The sequence below is a fragment of the Lynx rufus genome, unplaced genomic scaffold (genome assembly GCF_022079265.1).
Source record: "Lynx rufus isolate CCGP_SWC_20201006 ecotype Redwood Valley unplaced genomic scaffold, mLynRuf1.p SCAF_2, whole genome shotgun sequence".
Classification (NCBI taxonomy): Eukaryota; Metazoa; Chordata; class Mammalia; order Carnivora; family Felidae; genus Lynx; species Lynx rufus.
Window position 1 is genome coordinate 71,049,076 of NW_025814834.1, and position 19,878 is coordinate 71,068,953.

Here is a 19,878-nt window from a genome sequence, read left to right on the forward strand (position 1 = left end):
GGCCCAAAGCGACCCTGGGATGTCGGAAGAAATCTCCCAGCACTGGCTCTCCAGAGGAACCCAGCCCTGCGCCCGGACCAGAGGGCCAAGAGCAGCAGCGGCTTTACCCGGCCCAAGTTGCTTCCCGTGGCCCGGCACCCGCCAGCCTGCCCTCCTGAGGCTTTCCACGGGGCGCGGAGCCGCGCAGGAAGAAGGAGGAGGCGCGCGGCGGGAGCTGAGCTCGGCCCCGCGGGCTGGCGGACGGGCGGGCGGGCCCCGCGCCGAGCACCGCTAGGGCTGGCAGCCTGAGCGGCCATCCCCGAGCCCGGCGGCCCACCCGGCTCTGGTGCATTGTCTAACGTCCCCGAGCGGCCTGAGCGTAGGCTGCCCAGCTCCCCGGCGGCCCCGAGGGAGAGCCGCCGCCCGGGAGACGCAGGGGAGCGTGGGGAGAGCCGCGCGTGGCGCGGACGCCGGGGGCGCACACTCTTCCAGTGCCGGAGGCACGGCCCCGGCACCTCCGACCTGTGCAGCCGAAGTCTTCGAGAAGCGCGTCAGCCCTCCTCGGGCCTCGGCACTTCCCTGATGGAGAGCGGCGCTGAGGACACTGGGTGGGTCCCGGGCTTGGGCAGAGAGGGGTTAACCAGACCCGACTTCCGCCTAGGCGGGCGCGATTTTAGAGCGCTGCCTCGGTGGGCCGAGCGGTCAGCGCGGAGCCCAGCCCGAGCCCCCGAGGCGGGCTGGGCACCTTGGCTGCAGAGGGCACCAGCTGTGGCCTCCAGCAGGGCGCCGCGAGCAAGGCCCAGGGCGGACGGCCCTGGGCTGGACAAGTTGATGACCAGATGTCCCAGACTCAAGCCGAGACAGCTTTCTGATAGAAAAATACAGCCAGACCCATTTTTTTTTTTTTTTTTTTTCCCTTTCGGAAGCAAATCTCAGCTCCTGGCCATGAAGCTTCATAAACAAGCAGGGCCTTGGTGTTGAGGCATCGGGTTGCGGGGGAGGAGACAGTGGCTATGACACTTTTTGACACTTGGTTTTTCTGCCCTTCCCTTTACCTTCCACCACCATTTCTCCCCGAGGTTTTTGCCCAATTTTGGTTACTCTGGTTTTTCTCATTTCTTCGATCATTAACTTCTTTGTCCCTGAGCGCCTCTCTGTCCACTGCTTCCAAGATTACCCCCCTCCTTTTTCAGTGGGGTATAAAGCCTTAAGTATGTAGCAAAAAGGCGAGACTGCACCTGGGCTCCTTTCGAGGCTCATTCCTTTTGGGCTCATTCCCGGCACCCTGACTTGGCTTTTTCTTTTTTAAAGAATGGAGAATGATGAAATGTTAAAGTATAGAAGAGGGATAGAAAAGGGATAAATTCCTCAGTTTTTTTAAGGAACTGGAATAGATTAATGTGCATTCTGACTTTATTAGTACTAAATTCAGTGATTCCTCACTACAGGCTATGCCTTGAACTTACATATGTTCAAAAAGGAAAACTCTAGACTTTCTTCAAAATCAGCACACCTGCTCTTGAGCCATACTTGTGTGCAGCAAGTATGTGCAGACTTGAAAGTGCATACGAACCATGCCAGGATTCTTGATTCAGGTCTGTATATATAATGTATATTCTGTATATATAATGAGCTCCCAGAAGACCCAGGGGCTCCTGGTCCAGGAAGATCACTGAATTGTTGAGGCTGGAGCTCCCAATGTCCCCATGTCAGTCTGAGAGGAAAACAGGGACAGCTCAATGCTAGAGGCAAGCAGTTTGGGTTCTTGTGCTGCTCTAACACTGCATAATAGATGGGTAAAGATGCTCACATAAGCACACACACACACACACACACACACACACACACACACACACACACCTTATTGAGCCTGTGATTAAATAAGTCGTTTCAATGCCTAACTGGACCTGAGCCACCAGGCTGCTGCTGAAATAGCTGCACATTCCAGGACAAAAGTGTTCATTGAGACTCAGGGCATCCTCATTTCGATCCATTCCAAATCTCCAAAGAAAATGCAGGGTTTTGCTAGGAGGGATCTGATAAAGTTTTGAAATTGGGAATGTCTCTAACATGAACCAAGTAGGAGAAAGTGGTACTGGCCGTGGGAAGTCCAAGGTGAGGTGATCAAATGAGAGCAAAAGGCAGGCACTGTGTAAACCTTCTCAGGAGACATTTTCAGGAGAGTAAAATGAAAAACAAAAAACTATTTTCAAATGGAATGTTGAGAATAGCCCTTGAATTATTGAGGCCTTCTTCTAGGGGCATACATACTGTATGAAAAAAAAAATCCTGACTAGCTCTAATGAACAGTATCTGCGAAACAAATCATAGATAGAACCCTATTTATGTAAAGGGAAAAACCATGTATCCAAAAAGTCTGCACACAAGATTAAATTAGGCAAAAGGAAAACTTCTGCTAACTTCCACTTATATTTTAATTGTAAATGGTTAGCTGTTGTAATTTCAACAATTAAATTATTAATACATGTTACATGTCCTACATAAAACATACTATATGTAAAAGAAAAAGCCACAGGACAAGCAAATGCTCAGAATACCTCTTATTCCACCAAAAAAGTCTATGAAACACAGTGGGAATTTAAGCCATTTCTACTTTTAGTTTCTGGTAACTGTTCATTAGGCAACCAATAAGAGCCTAGAATTGTTCAAGTAGGACAGTAATGTGGTCTACCACGTCATTCCTACCACTTCTAGTAGAGGTTAAGTCTAAATTCCAAGCCCCCAAGTAAAACCCTCTTTTTAATGAAGACTCAGAAACAAACATTTTTACCATATTTTCACAAAGGGTGCAGACAAGAATGAAATCTGTCTCCATATGTTTTCCCATGCTCCTTGGTGTACCCAGTATGGTGCTGTGCCATGAGGATTAATGGGGCAGTTATTTATGTAAATTAGGTTAGGAACAGGTTGAGGGGTAAGGTCATCTATAAAACCTGCCATTAGTCAAATTTTTGTCTTTATCAGAAAACTGAGTATTTTTAATTTGGAAAAGATGAGAGAAAGCAGAATTATTTATGTGTTCATATTAAACTCACATTATGGTGACTTTTCTCATTTTGCTTTCAAGATTATATACCTTCTATTGCTGTCTTAGCTAAAAGTCTAATGGGAGTCGCAGCCGGCCACTCCCAGATAATCTCAACGCTGTTGGTAGAATGTACTCTTTAAGAAAATGAAAAAGTCTAAATTAACATTGTCACCTTTTTCTTCTTAAATGTACTCCTCTGGAACCCTGAAAAGTATAATACATTAAGAAACTGAATATACAATATTAATTTGTGACAGATACTTCAAATAAAACATGTCAACATTTTTTTCTGGGTTACTCACTAATGGGGCAGCAACTCCTTAATGGCAATCATTTTACATTTGTCAAGTTTTGTTATCACATTGATGTTTTATGTATTATAAGATCTTAAATTGCAAAGAGAAACATATCTTTGTGTGAGATTTCTAGAGCACTGTCAAATGTTACTCTGTCAATTCCACCCAGTGCCAAAAAACCTCAGGAGACATAGATTGTAAATGTATTTTATTTTGTAAGCAACAATCAAAATATATTTGTGTTACTGTTTTCTTCAAATATTAAATGGGATCTTAACAAAATTTGTCCACTTTGATGTATTCTTATACAACTTTGGAATCTGCAAAGACCCTGACTAAAGAAACAGAAGTAATTGCACAACTGAGACTGAAGGTGTTACAGTGCTGCAAATGATGCCAGATGTCTTACATTGAACCAAACACACCTTCAGAGGTCCCTTGATTTTGAGCATTAGGAACAATAGAGGAATATACGCTGAAAAGTATCACTAATAGCCTTTTGCATTGTTTTATTTAAATACGACAGTATCCAACATAGCTGCTAAACACTGGACGATATTTGAAGTCATAAGTACATCCACATGTTCCTCCAAATGACGTTTGGGGTCCTAAATAAAAAAAAATGGGGAAAGAAAAAGAAAAAAGAACGATGTTACTGATAGAACAGTTACTTAAAGTAGCTGATGAAACTGGTAAAGAAAGCCAAACCTAAATTTATATATATATGTACAATTTAACTTTCCTAATATATCGCTACATTCTTAGGATTTCTAAATTAATTAAAAATTAAGTACCTGATAAAATAATAAGATTTACCATGAAAGACTGATTTACACAATCGATGCTATGACTCTGTACCAGAAATTACAAAGAGTAACAAGGAATTCTATAAAGCCGCAGCATCTGATTTTTTAAAAAACAAAGTTTAAGCATTTATATGTGTGCATAAGCCCAAGTATGTGTGTGTATTTTGTGTCTTTCATATTTATTGACCGAGTGGGCTCTTTACTCAAAGCAGACATACCAATAGGTAAGAGTTGAATGTGAATTCTCATTACTTCCTCTGTAATTTTAATTTAAATTTAATTCATGTATAATTTTTAGTATTTCAGGAAAGGTGCTTTAAATGATTCAGGAAATATTCTTGGATCAAAAGTCAATGTTAGTTGTTTAAACATTTAAATACAATTTGGATCAATTCTACATTGTTAAGAATATATATTTTATACACTTATTTTGAAAAAAAAACTATCATAGTAAAGTATATAGGTATAGTCTTTTAACTGAAACCTAATTAAATCCATATATAAAATGTCTTAGTTAAAAATGAGGCTTAAAATAACATTATAATAAATGAAGTCAAATTAAAATGCTTAATTTATATTCATGTCTAAGGCTGAGCTGAATGAAATCTATCAGCTAAATATGAAAGCTTTAAAATAATATATGTGTGTGTGTGTGTGTGTGTGTGTGTATACATATATATATTGCACACATTAAAAAAACTCTCAATTAAAGCATTATTTTCGTTTGGGTATTGCTAAAATACCCAAGACTCCTAACTTTAAACAAATGTTCATCACTGGAATTATTTCTTGGCTGTTCTTTCCTAAATTACAATTTCAATATATGCTTGATTTCCTTAAACAACCCAGGGATGCAACATGATACAAATAATTTTAAGTAACTAGATCACATATTAAATTTTCTTTATTTCAGAAATACACCTTAGGACGTTTTAGTGAAAGTGACTTTTTGAAAGCCCGGGAGGAGAAAAAGATAGTGATCTGATTCCATTCTAGACAGGTTTGCTTTTGCCATGCGATAGGTTAAACCAGTGAAATACTGTATTTTGAAAAATGATTCTGATCATTATTCAACTTTGCCCATTACATATTTTTCAGCTTTGCCTTTCATTTAGACCTTTTACTTGTTGCTAACTGTTACCACAATCTACATCGTAGCTTCAGATTCATTTAGTCAAAAAATCCTAAATTCTCTAAAGTGTAAGGCTCCAAGCTGGTGATCTAATAATAAATATGAGACTACAATAAATAGTGGGAAAAGACAACGAGAGTAACTGTATCACACAGGATGAGAGATTAAGATGAACTATACTTCATTTTGTTTTGGGAGAGTTCTTGTTGTTTTTAAATTATAATATTCAGACTGCAGTTGAGATTTAATTTCCCTGATTATGATATTTAAGTCAGACCTTTGCCCCTCCTGCTTTGTTGGAGTAACTGGTTTTGTAGTGAATTGGTAACACACTTCCCTCAGTTATCTACATTACTTCTTGTGGCAGCTGGGTGATTCTTAGAGATTTCCCATCCAAGAATGGTCCTGGCCCAAACCTACATAGCTTGTGAGATGTGATGGGATCAGAGCATATGGTAGGATGGCTGAAAGCAAAGACAGCTTAGTGTCTTGCATCTGAAATATCAAGATTCTGCCAACATCAGCAATATGATAACCATGTTCCATGAAATGAAAAAAAATGTAATCAACATTCTTTAAAAAACAGTTTAATTAATCTGTAGATTCTTTTAATTGGTTGGTGTGTTCCCCCAACCCTCAGAAACTAGGAACTAAAATATAGATTTCATCTTGGAAAAGTGAAAGAGCAAATACTTAAAACCCTTCTTCACTCACTATACTCCAATGGGGCTCTAAGCCTTCTCAGGAACATTACCTACATATTGAAGCCTAGAAATTGACAAACTGTATCATTTAAAAAACTGTTACATATGAAATAAATCTACCATTCTATTATTCACTGATGCTGTTATTTCCAGTAAAAATAATACTTGAAAAATTAATACAACTCAGGACCTAAGTTTCCTAATTTATTTCTAGTAAATTATTTTCACTAAAGATAGTATCTCACAGGTATATTTGTGACTTCACTATATATGGCAAAGAGAATTTGACATCAAGTAATTCAGTGACCTTTAAAATTAGCATCGTATTTACATGACAGAAGAAAAATGTAGAGTGAACAGACAGGAAAAAAAATCATGCAGGCCCTAAAACAGTTTTAACTCTACAAGAGCATGTTTTTATGCGACTGCATAACCTATTACGGTATACCTCACCTGCTTGCCAACATTCTTTATTGCCAGCTGTTCAGGTGTCATCTTATCTTCTTCTTCTACAGCCTATGAACGAAACACAAAGGACAGAGTTTCAAATTCTAAATTTACTTTTCCCACTGTAGAATATTCAAAGACAATGGTGACCATAATTTTCATTCACAGAATCTTTGATTCAAGTGACTTATTAAACAAAAATGTGATTTTGCTACTCTTTAGAATAAACTTCAATTGTAGTAAAAACGACTACCACCATCATTTTGAAAACAGACTTAAGAAATATGTAAAAGACACTGAATATGTTAAACTGGACCACCAAAAGATAGTATTAACTCTCTGGAAGCTGTTACAGAATTCTTTGAGGGTTGGCTAAACTGGAGGACAGAAGCCCCCGAGGCAGCTGTTTATGGCACCATGATGCTAACTAGTCCTATTCTGTGTTCTTTCCCTTTTCCTACTCCCGTCACACCTCTGCCCCAACTTCCCATTTCTTTGTCTCCTTTTTCTTGTCAACTGAATCTTTATATACCCAGTATCTATTTAACTACCAGTATCTCTTCAGATCAAAGGAGCTGCTGGCTTTTTTTTTTAATGTTTATTTATTTATTTTTGAGAGAGAGACAGAGTCAGAGAGACAGGAGACACAGAACGTGAGAGAGAGAGGGGCAGAGAGAGAGGAAGACACAGAATCTGAAGCAGGCTCCAGGCTCTGAGCTGTCAGCACAGAGCCCGATGTGGGGCTTGAACTCATGAACGGTGAGATCATGACCTGAACTGAAGTTGGATGCTCAACTGACTGAGTCATCCAGACGCCCCAAGGAGCTGCTCACTTTTGATCCACTTAACAAATCATATAGTTTTCTCCCTTCACAACTCTACACATTTAAAATCTCTAAAAGTAGTACATGTATTCAGAAAAAAAATCTCACTTCTCCATGACTGATCTTTAGTAATCATGAAGAAACAGAGTAATGTGAAGTTTTCAGCATGAAAAACGTACTTGAATTAAAATCCAAATCAAGTAAAAATGAAATCAACCAAAATATACATAAACCATTTTCTAGTATTATCAGTTAGCTACAAACACTTAGGTGCATGACCACAAATTTTCTAGCAAGTAATTATGAAAAATTACAGAATTTAGATTAGCTACCATCACTGTCACCCTCTCTCAACAATAGCACCACCATAAAACCTCTTTATTGACAAGGAACCTCCTTAAGGGTTTGGGTATGTTTCTGTCTGAATGAAGCCAGGACTCTGTATCAGGTGAACTCCTTGTCTTTAGTGCCTGATAAACCGAAAACAAAGAAAACTGAAGGGTCACCAACCTTAAGAAATAACACCACAGCACTTACCACAAAGATGGTTACAAAAGAGGGTGAGATGGTGGGGGTAGAAAGCAGGAAACCAAAATCCCAGCGAGGGTTAGATTTGGATACTCTAAACTTAATAATCTTGCAGCTGCCAAATTTCTTCATGTGTGAACAATGAACATGTAGGAAATGCAATCATCAGACATTTCCCATAAACTGGGAAGTTTGGCTGCATTTCACACCTTCTTAATAGTTTTGTAAACAGAGAACTTGAAAATGAGCAAAGATGGCAAGTGTCTAATTTTATAAATGGACAAACTATCTAGAGAATTTTCCCCAGTAGAACCTGCCTAAAGAGAAAAGATGGTGAATAAGTACTGTATCTAGTGATTATTAGAGGATAGTTATTTACTACACATCATCAAGAAAATACATTTATGACTCATAAAACTGAAAGAAGGAAAAATTAAAGTTAATAACACTCCAAATCTAGAATTCCCTAGATAGAGAGTATGTTCATTTTCAGAGTCAGATGTCACTCCTATTATTCTCAGCTAGTTAAAAAAGTATTACCTAAGTGGGAAATTGTTTCCCTGCTATCCCAATGATTTACATATATAGAAACAAAGACAACACATAAAAAAGTTTCTTTTCCTCAATTACTTTGACAAATCCTGACACTATACCTTACCTACTTGAAAACATTATTGATGAATGGAACAATTCACTTAAGTTGTATTCTGCATTCATTCAGTGTTAGCTGCTCCATGCACATGTCGAAAACAGTACAGTATTGGAAGGAGGTAAGAGTTTTGGAATTTGGCTCAAAATACCAGTCAATGTACAAAATAGTTATTACAAAGTATTATGGAGTATCACAAATATCAAAGATGGCGGGTACGCAAAGATGAAAGTCAAAAAGCATTTTTTCACTTTTTCTCTTCACTGGTCCTTTTCTAAAAAGGTTAAACAGAACATAAAAAGTTCTAACTTAATTTTTAAAATCTTTTACATCATTTAACCACTTTACCAATTAGTTTTTCCATTTCCAATAATTAAAAGAGAGAGTTCACAAACTCTTTGAGAAGTGCAGATGGTAAAAAGTACTCCCAGCCATAGATGCCATCTGGAAAATGAGGAGCAGCTGTAGATTTAGGCATATACTAAGGTTGCAAACCCCCATGACAAAGAATAAGCACATCTCTTTCATTCTAAGATACACCAGATCAGACCAGATCATCACATCAAAACCTTGAATGTTTTCTCCACTTACCTAAGTTACCTAGATCTCATCTGCCATCTGGGCATGACCAGTTTGTCTTCATTCATAGTTCTAATCTGGCTAGTCACCAGGAAAAATTAAGAAATGGTAGCAGCAGAAACAAATGAAATTCAGGCACAGGCAGTGTCCTCACTAGGGGAACTTCTGTGTTTATGGCAACTTCTGTGATTTGGCATCAAATTTTGCTTTTGCATTCATGCTCTTCGGTTTACTCAACCAACAAAAAAGCACTGAAAATGTTTGTGGCTATTCACACTAGAAACGTTTTTAACAGTTTATCAACAAAGACCCCCAGATGGCTATCCCATCATGCACGGTCTGCACAGTTCTAAGAAATTCCTAGAATTTGGTCTGTTATGTTATCATAATCCCCTCAGACGTACCCCCATGTTAAACAGGCTTTTACTAAACCCATTAACTTCATTCTCCTTTTTCTGGTAATGGTCAAATTTCTCAAATGGAAAACAGGTATCTCAGATTCTACCATTTTATTTACCCTTTAAAAAATATGGACTGGATCTTTTGCACTTCATTTACACTCTTTTAAGGATCTCCACCAGGTAAAATGCAATGAACTCAGTTTTCTTGAACTTTCTGAATGCCTTAAAGAGCTTCTTCAATCGCTGTTTTCTCTTCTAACCCTTTAACCTCTCTGTTTTTATAACACCATGTCTCCTATTCCACTCCATACTTCTCTGGTCCTTGGGCTTCTTTTCTTCCCTTTGAAATATTAACTTTCTTTACTCTATAACATTCCCTGATCCCATTTAATAAGCACGTGCTTTCTAAAATCACATAGATGGTAATTTTTTTCACCATCAATCTCTGCATAACTGCTAGTGAATTTCAAGATATTGTCTTTTCCTTCTTTCTTGATTTTATATGAAGTTAATGTATTGACTATATAACTGAAAATCACATTACTGGGTTAAGGGTAAAGAACAAGTTTAAAGAAATGGCTTTTATAAAACATACTTGAGAAAGCAAAATTAGCACACATGAAACAATTAGAAATCTGAGACAGGAGAAGAGGTGTGAGTTTGGAGAACATAAAATTGGTTTTCCTACAACTATCAGTAATTACATATTACCAGACACTTGCTTTTACAAATATTGATTTACTGACTCCTTAAAACATCCCAGTGAAGTAAGTTAATATACATTTTATATGTAAAGGAATTAGGCACTATCTCCTTGGGAGAACCATATGTTAATTCCAGCAATACTCCTATTATATATAAAAAAATGTATTTCTAACTCTCCTTTTGAAATAGCTTGTAACACTTTAGGTACATTCTATGCATGTCCTCGACAGCAGAATTTTCATTTACATATTCAATAATCACTACTAAGTACTCCCTCTGAATAAGATAGTTCTCTCTTCAAGGAGCTCACATTTGGGCTTTACTTGCCTGGAAATCTCAAACTGCAATGCAGTATGAAATATACAAAAATGGAATGTGCACAAAGAACAATGGGGCCACATATAGAATATAGCCAATAAGCAATGCAACTGTGACTTCAACAGTACTATCTATCTCCAAAGACCTTGAAGCAATATTCATGACAATTCAGGAAATAATTACTTTATAATGACATATCTTGGATAATAATAAAGCCAAACCCATGATTTAATAAGCAGCCTGAACAGCATAAATTCTAAAAATCTTACAGGGAATCCAATTTAAAAGTGTAACTACATGAAATAGGGATATACAATAAACATCATAGGTGTATGTGTATGCACCCATAACAGAAATTATAGTTCAGCTTGTTGAAAAATTTCTATGACAGAATCTACTAGATGCCTACCCAACATGTATCCTCCCTTTCTTCTTTTGTAATACCACCCTAATTTCCTTAAAGACAGTGCTGCTCCCAGGTAAAAGACCACACTATATATATAGCCTCTCTCAAAGTAAGATGTGTCCACTTGAGTTCTGCCAACGAGACTATAATCAGAAGTGCTGTTGGGTAGGGTTTACGAAAAGGACTGTGAAACGAAGCAGATTTAGCTGGGGCGCATCCCTCTCTTTTGCCCCTCCTTTTTAACCAGTTACTGGGAACTCAGATGGGATGGCTAAAGCTCTAGCAATCACCCTGAATCATGAGGATATCTAGAGGATGGAAGCCAATATGAGGAAAGTGGAGCAAACTATAGGAGGAATCTAGGTTCATGAAGACTTCAAAGTGTCATACTGGCCTTGACTTGCAAGACACCTACATTTCTTTCTTTTTCTTTTTCTTTTTTATTAAGAGACCTACATTTCTATCTTGTTGAAACCATTGCTACTTTGAGCTAACACAATCTTAGATATAAGCAACATCTGGTTAATGCAAAAACTGAAAATAATTGAGGATTTACATGAAGTATATTATTCCTCTACTTTCCACCTTTGAGGTGACACTGTTCATAACATAATATGTTGAGATAAATGTGAGATAGGTATCTTTGCAAAAAGAAAAGGAAGGTAACATAGTAGGAACTTTTCAAATTGTTATACAATTCAATTTCTACACATAAGAGCAGGTTGTAAATACTTCTATAAGTCGGTACTTATAGAATTTTTTCTTCAAAATAAACCTTAAAAGAGAACATGTTAGTTTTAAGAGATATATGCATTTATAATTGAAACATAGCCCCTCTGCAAAGTGCTGTAACTCTTTACTTACCCACTAGTGATGCATTTTCCCAAATCATTTCTTAAATTTGAAAATAAAATTTTTCTTTGACTACTTAATAAGGTTGAACTTGTCTTTTCATGTTTATATGCCATTTGTCTTCAGTGAGTTTTCCAGCTGTTTTGTCCAAAATTATTGTTTTTTAAAACTACGTTATAGGGATTCTTGTGGATACTATACAATTTTTTGGATGCTAGTCTTTTCTGTGTTACCAGTACAAATATTTTCTCCCAGTCTGACTCCTAACAAGCAGTCAATAAATGTTAATTTATTATTTTTGTTGCAGATAAACCATACTGTCAAGTTATCAAAACTGTAAATTACCTCATTGATATTCTTACTAGCATTAAAGTAATCTTCCCTATAATAGTATATATTCCCTATATAGTAATTTTTCCTATAATCTAGAATCAATGATGATTTCCAGCTGGAACACTACATATAAATCAGGGCACGTTCTTCAAAGCCAGACCTAATTCGGCTGGAATTTAGTTTGTACGGGCCCATCAACTTTTTTCAAAGCTAAATTCTCTCCAAAGACTTCTTGCTACATGTGGCAAGCTTTACAATATTGACAACAATATTTACAATACTGAATCTTCCTATGTGAAAACAAAGGAATCTATTTTATAAATGTTTTTAGTATTATTGAAATAAGCCATATACATTTAAACATGTATTTCTTATGGTAATTATTTCTAAGTATTTTATAAGTTTGGATACTATGAACTGACTTGCCTATTACAGTTTTCACCTGGTTTCAGCTTATGTAATTGCATGGTTACCACATACATAATCCTCTATTTTAACAGTTCTGATGGTCTTCTAGTTTAGTCTCTTAGATTACTGTTTGATTGTAAACATATCCTATCATACTTAAATAATGATAATCTGTCTTGGTCTTCCCAATATTTATTTATTATTTTGTTTTTCTTATCTTATTGCACTAGCATAAACCAACATTTTCCCAGTTAAAATAGCTACTGTAGTAAACCAAATGTAATCATATAATTACATGTTTTATATCTAATCACATAAAAAATATACCTGAATTTACTTTCAGGTTATAGAGTAGGTACTATTTCTACCTGAAAGGTAAAGTGTCAGATCTCAGAATTTATAGGGCTACATGTTTGAAAACAAGGTAAATTTTTATGTCTCTGTTATTTTTTTCTAAGTTTTATTTATTTAAGTGATCTCTACGTCCAACGCGGGGCTCGAACTCATGACCCTGAAATCAAGAGTTTGATGCTCTACCATCTGAGCCAGCCAGGTTCCCCTCTTTATGCTATTTTTTTTTTTTTTGAGAGAGAGGGAGGGAAAGAGAGAGAGAGAGATTGTGTGGGTTTGTACAGGGGCGAGTGTCAGAGGGAGAGAGAGAGTGAATCTTAAGCAAGCTCTAGGCTCAGCAAGGAGCCCACTATAGGGCTCAATCCCACGCCCCTGAAATCATGACCTGAGCCAAAATCAAGAGACGCTCATCCGACTAAGCCACCAAGCACCCCTTATTTTATTCTTAAAATGCTCCTTTTATAATTCACTTTTCACTTGCACATTCATTTACAAGTATCCAATCAAATATTATCAATATTTTAAAACCTGATACATCTTAGCATGAATAAATTAGAGGAAATTTAGAATAACAGAGTGTGGTGGTTGTAGTTCAGTAATTAGAGAAATCAATGACTAGTAATCAAGCAGAATCTTTGTGTGGAATTCAGACTTGAACTAGAAAAGTTGGGACAAAGGAATTTAATTATTTTCTAATCTTCTTTCACTTTAGGAGCTAACTGGCACCTAACAGTAATTACCTTAGTTTAAAACACCAACCAATTAAAAAGAATACTATGAAGAATTGGTAGCATGGGCATTTCTTTTTATATTTTAAGTGTTACTAAAAACTCCACCACATTCTCTTTCAATCACAGAGGGAATTACATTCTCAAATTTGGACTCCTTCATATCACAGCTTACACATTGTTTTCATTTTATAACCAAACCTTACAAGTTTTTGAGTACTACAGAGATTTTTTAAAACTGTAAAATAGGAAAAACTTCTGTGGATGGGCAGCAGTAACCATAAATAGGTTATTTCCTGGCAGTGGTACCAATATGAATTTACTTAAAACTTGCAATGTTACAGAGAAATGAAAACCATTCCTACAGTCTGCTGAATAATATTACTTAAGTCACTAATGTATAAAAGGTTAACTGTTTTAAGTATGATAAACTATTTCTTTCTCTTTAATCTTCACAGCATGAAAAACATACACTAGAAAGATAAAAAAAATTTTCCCTATAATCTAGAATCAATGATGATCTCCAGCTGGAACACTACATATAAATCAGGGCATGCTCTTCAAAGCCAGACCTAATTCTGCTGGAATTTAGTTTGTATAGGCCCATCAACTTTTTTCAAAGTTAAATTCTCTCCAAAGACTTCTTGCTACATGCAGCAAATTTTATACACTCTCCCTTGGCTAGTATTTATTTGGTAGGTTAATGTAAAAAGAAAAATATTACTTTCTTTTTAAACTTTGAGAGAGAGCCTGTGAGCACATGAGCGAGAGAGGGGCAGAGAGAGGGAGAGAGAATACCAACCAGGCTCCATCATGTCAGCACAGAGCCCAATGTGCGGCTCCATCTCAGAAACCGTGAGATCATGACCTAAGCTGAAATCAAGAGTCGGATGCTTAACTGACTGAGCCACCCAAGAGCCCTGAGAAATACTACTTTTTGGTGTGACAACCAAAAAAAAATTTTAGCTGTTTCCAAAATCTTAAGCTCTAGCTCCTATCATTAAATTTTAGTCCTGTATTTCTACCTGCTTGTTTAAAATACAACTCGATCTCCTTTCTCAATCCTTCTACTTCAAAATTGGAAAATTTTAATGGTACTAACATACTTTTAGTCACCTAGGTAGGAAACCCTGAATTCATCTCTGATTCCTCCTTCTTCTTTCACTCCATCTAGCCAGGTGCCATGTTTTCTTTATTTGTCTGCTGATGCCTCTGTTCGCAATGCGACTCTGGTAAACCAAAATACCTAGTATCTTTTGCTGGGTAACAGCAAGCTCCTCCTGAACAGAACCTCCAAGTCAAATCTCTTCTTCCGGCACAGCCCTTCTTCTACACTGTCGTCAAATTACATTTCTAAAATTAGGTTCTGGGATATCACACTCCTAGTCAAAAATAACTCTATCCTGGGACACCTGGGTGGCTCAGCTGGTTAAACGTCAGACTTCAGCTCAGGTCATAATCTCATGGTTCATGAGTTCAAGCCCCGTGTTGGGCTCTGTGATGACAGCTCAGAACCTGGAGGCTGCTTTGGATTCTGTCTCTCTCTTTCTCTGTCCCTCCCCCACTTGCCCTCTCTTTCTCTCTCTCAAATATAAACAAACATTAAAAAAATTAAAAAAAAAAAAACCCAACAACTCTATCCTGGTATTCTAAATCCTGTTACTTGAATCCAATAACTTTAAAAAACTCTTCCCGGGGTGCCTGGGTGGCTCAGTCGGTTAGGCGGCCGACTTCGGCTCAGGTCATGATCTCGCAGTCCGTGAGTTCGAGCCCCGCGTCGGGCTCTGTGCTGACAGCTCAGAGCCTGGAGCCTGTTTCAGATTCTGTGTCTCCCTCTCTCTGACCCTCCCCCGTTCATGCTCTGTCTCTCTCCGTCTCAAAAATAAATAAACGTTAAAAAAAAAAATTAAAACAAACAAACAAACAAAAAAACTCTTCCCCACTCACCCTCATATAGTATATACTCTAGCCAAACACAGTTTCCTAAAGGTGTCTTTGCCTTTCTGTCTCCTGGTCTTTGCCTGTGATGTTTATTTTGCCTAGGGTAACATTTCTCTGTATGTCCAAATCTTATTCATGCTTTAAGGTCTAGTTCAAATGCTGTATTCTCTAAGATAGCATCCTGGGTCTCCCACAACTGAAAGCAAGAGCCTCTGAATCTCTATAGGACTTCACTATATTCTCTATGGTAGTGTTCTCTAACTTCCAACTTGAATGAGTACACAAATCTCCTGGAAATCTTGATAAACTATAGATTTTCATTCGGTAGGTCTGAGAGTCTATATTTCTAACATGATCCCAGGTGACACTGATACAGCTGGTTTGTGGACTATTTGACTACTGACGTGTTATGGAACACACCAATTTTAGCCTACAACTCTGATTAGTTGTAAACTTTTTTTACTACCTCTGTTTTCCTAAAAATGAAGGAAGGATCCCTGTTTTCCACTGCAACTTTGATATTTGTAAACAAAACCCTGCAAAACTTGTATGTTTTACAAATTACAGGTTTTCAATCCATTAATGGGTTGCAAGCTATATGTACATGTATATAATATGTATGTATATAACTGAAACAATAAAATCAAGTCAAATGAGAAAAAATATATCACATGTAATAAGGGTAAATATTGTTTTATAAAACTTTTGTTGCAACTACATATACACACATATACATTTGCATGTACTTGGTTAAAAACGTAAAATCTGTTTTCTAATTTTTTTAATGTTCATATATTTTTGAGAGAGAGAGAGAAAGACAGAACATGAGCAGGGGAGGGGCAGAGACACAGGGAGACACAGAATGCAAAGCAGGCTCCAGGCTCTGAGCTGTCAGCACAGAGCCCGATGCAGGGGCTCAAACCCACGAACCATGAGATCATGACCTGAGCCAAAGTCAGACGCTTAACTGACTGAGCCACCCAGGTGCCCCCAAAATCTGTTTTTCATGTGAGTTTTAGTCAAGAAAGCTGTAAAATACATGTTATGGGTGGAATCATGTCCCCAAAAAAGATATGTTGAACCCTTAACCATGGTTAGAGATTAAAGTTGCCACAACCCAAGAAAACCTGGGACTGAAGAATGTGGAAAAGGAAAGGCAAGATATTCCCCTGGAGGCTTCAGAGGGAGCATGGCCCTGCCAATACCTTGATTTGGGACTTTTAGCCTCCATAATCATGAGGGAATGTATTTGTTTTAAGACACCCAGTTTATGGCAGTTTGTTAAGGCAGTCCTTGGAAACTAATAGAACACAGAAGAAACATTTTATTTTATTTTTTAGTTTGTTTGTTTGTGTATGTGTGTGTATGCATGTTTGTATATACTGACTGACTAAATAATTGACAGAGAGGTAGGGGCAGAGAGAGAAGGAAAGAGAGAATCCCAAGCAGGTTCCACACTGTCAATGTGGGCCCAATGAGGGGCTCAAACTCACGAACTGTGAGATCATGACTTGAGCCAAAATCTAGAGTGGACGCTGAACTGACTGAGCCACCCAAGCACCCCCAGATATACTTTAGTCACAGCTCAAGTATTTTCTTAATTTCAGAACTATAAAAAAAATATAAATCTATGAACAAGAATATTATGGCCACATATATTTTAGTATACAATAAACATTTTCAGGAGATTCTACAAAATATAACTTTTAAACATACTCATATAAGTAATCTCCCCTGTTCTTTTTTTTTTTTTTAAGTTTACTTATACATTTTGAGAGAGAGAGACCACAGGGAAGGGGCTGAAAGGGAGAGACAGAATCCCAAGCAGGCTCCACAGTCAGTGCAGAGCATGACGCAGAGCTTGATCTCACGAACTGTGAGATCATGACCAGAGTCAAAATCAAAAGTTGGATGCTTAAATGACAGAGCCACCCTGCTAGTTATTTTTCCTTACATCATTATCACTTATTTTCTTATAGCACTAATCCTAATACATTATATTGTGTTTCTTTGTGTTTTTCCTACCAGAAAATAAGTTCTGTGTGGACAAGTATTGCTTCTTACCATACCCCCTGTGCCTGGTGCATAGCAGGTTTTCAAGAGACACTTATTAAATGGAAAAAAGAAAAGCTCGCAAACTAAACTGTATGTAGAAGTATTAAATGCTGTTGTTATTATCCTACATCTACTTGTTTCCCATTCCCTCCCAAGAAAAAGCCCTTTGGATAATCAAAAAAATTCAAATGTAAAATCTAGCCAGCTGCCTGTTTTATTAAAGTTGTACTGAAACACGGCCTCACTCACTCCTTTACATACTGTCTGTGGCTACTTTTCTACTACGACAGCAGAGTTGAGTACCTACAACAGACTGGATGGCTTTCAAAGTCCAAAATATTTACTATTTGATCTATAAAATAGGCCACTCTATTTTTTAACTATGTATATATTTATACAATACTTGCCATCTAATCATATGTATTCGAAAGATTATAAGAAATAAATGTGGGAAGTAACCTTCACCTTATTGTAATTCTTGGCTAATTCCAACATCTCTTTTACCACTGATTCATTGTGTTTACAGTGTTCACTGTAGTCCTGAAGTGTCAAACCTTCCATCCAACTCTTCTTATGCAAATTTAGCAACATCTGAAAAATATAAAGAGTGATTATTTTCCTGTATTGAGGATACCTCTTCACTTGTCTTGAGAAACAACTTCACAAAATTTGGAATTAATGAATTTAAAATTTAATTTTATTAACTTAAATTCTAGTAAGAATTCTCCTAAATTTATATTAATATAACCTAAGGAGTATTCCAACCTCATGGCCTTTGTACTTGCTGTCTTTCTGTCACAAAGACTATTTTCCTTATCTTTGCATGGCTTACCTTTCTCATTTCCTTAAAAATAGATGGCTTTCCTCATCACATTATATAAAAAAGCCACCTCACACTATCTCAAACATCTTTCTTCCCTTATCATTATTTTTAGAACATTATCAACACTTGAAAATTTTTATTGCATTTCTCACTCACTAAAATATCAAAAGAGTAGAAACTTTCCCAGTTGATTTCAAGATCACCAGGATGTAGATTCTAGAACAATATCTAATCATAACAAACATTCAATAAACATCTGTTGAATGCATAAATGAATGGATGGATGGATGGATGAAACTGCTATGTTACACACAAGGTCTCTAATAGTTCATACAGTCCAGCTTTCAAATACCAAGGTAAGGAGGTAAATGCCCCATTTACTGAATGACTTCATGTAAATCTTACTGCGCTTCAGTTTACATATTTATGAATTGGGGGCTTATATTAGATAATAAATTTCTTTTCAATTCTAATATTCCATCCATAATTTTTAAAATGAAAACTTCCTTACTGTCTAAATGAAAAGTCATGACAGGAAATCACAGATTTATCCAGTGTGCAATCAAATCAGCAAACTAGGATCAGACTCTATTAGTGATCATGGAACTAAATACCTTAGTTCACTGTTTCTCAAACTGGACTCCTAGTTCTGAGTATGTAATTCCTGGAAGTTCCTAAATTTTCAAGTTTAGAGTATTTAAGACAGTTTTTCTTAGTCTTATTCTACAAATATTCTTTAGTTGAACTTACAATTGAGTAACTTTTTAAAATGACTGCTAAAATCACTGTGAAAAAAATCTGGTTGCCATTAGAGCCAGTCTATTTTGTGAGATCCATGAGCTGTAATCTGAAGACGTAGCTAGAATAGTTTAGAAAAACGATTCTACTTGCTCAGAGACTTGCAGTTACATGTGGTACAAAGGTTTTCTTATGCTAGAGAAAAAGGTGCATGTCAAAAATCACCTATGAGACTTTGCCAGACACAAAGCTCCAAATTCCTCCATTCCCATTCAAGGGCCCAGGGAGAGACAAGAGTAACCTGAAAAAAATCCTACACAACTAACTCCAATTTTTTTGACTGCTTCCCATCTTCTCCACTGATAAGTGTTCTAGATAATATATCTTCAGGAAATTTTGGTGCAGCTGCAACTATATGTATTATAAAACTACCTATAATTAAGTGTGGAGAACTGGATTTTTCTACCACTTCCAAAGCAAAGTTTCCACAGAGCGTGAGGATATTTCTACCATGCCTGAACAAGGATTCCACTGGGACCCCTGAGGAAGTTTAAAGTTAATTATACAGGTTGGTGGGTAAGAGTAAAGGTAGGGCTTTTGTTACCATAAAAGCTCCTGAACTAAGCTATTAGGAGCATAAGCATAACATTAATTAACTTATGTAGGTATTTGCACATGTGTCCTTAATGCCAAGGATAGTGGCTAAATTTTGGGGGGTACCAAAAAGGGGGAAAGCTGATGTAATTAGCTGGATATTTCTAACCAGTTGGGTGTTAGGTATCAGACTAAAAAAATATTCACATATATGAAATTTTCAGTTTGTATC

General features: G+C 37.1%; 1 protein-coding gene across 1 annotated transcript in view; it reads right to left on the reverse strand.

Moving 5' to 3' along the window:
* Nucleotides 1-3,515: 3,515 nt before the first annotated feature.
* PSMD14 (proteasome 26S subunit, non-ATPase 14) overlaps nucleotides 3,516-19,878 on the reverse strand; it is a 97,907-nt gene continuing 81,544 nt past the window's right edge. Inside the window, exons 10-12 of the mRNA XM_047084265.1 lie at nucleotides 17,957-18,082; nucleotides 6,420-6,482; nucleotides 3,516-3,932 (exon numbers count right to left, since the gene is read on the reverse strand). Coding sequence (XP_046940221.1) covers nucleotides 3,834-3,932; nucleotides 6,420-6,482; nucleotides 17,957-18,082 — 288 coding nt within the window. The 3' untranslated portion in view covers nucleotides 3,516-3,833. The remainder of the gene's footprint in view (nucleotides 3,933-6,419; nucleotides 6,483-17,956; nucleotides 18,083-19,878) is intronic.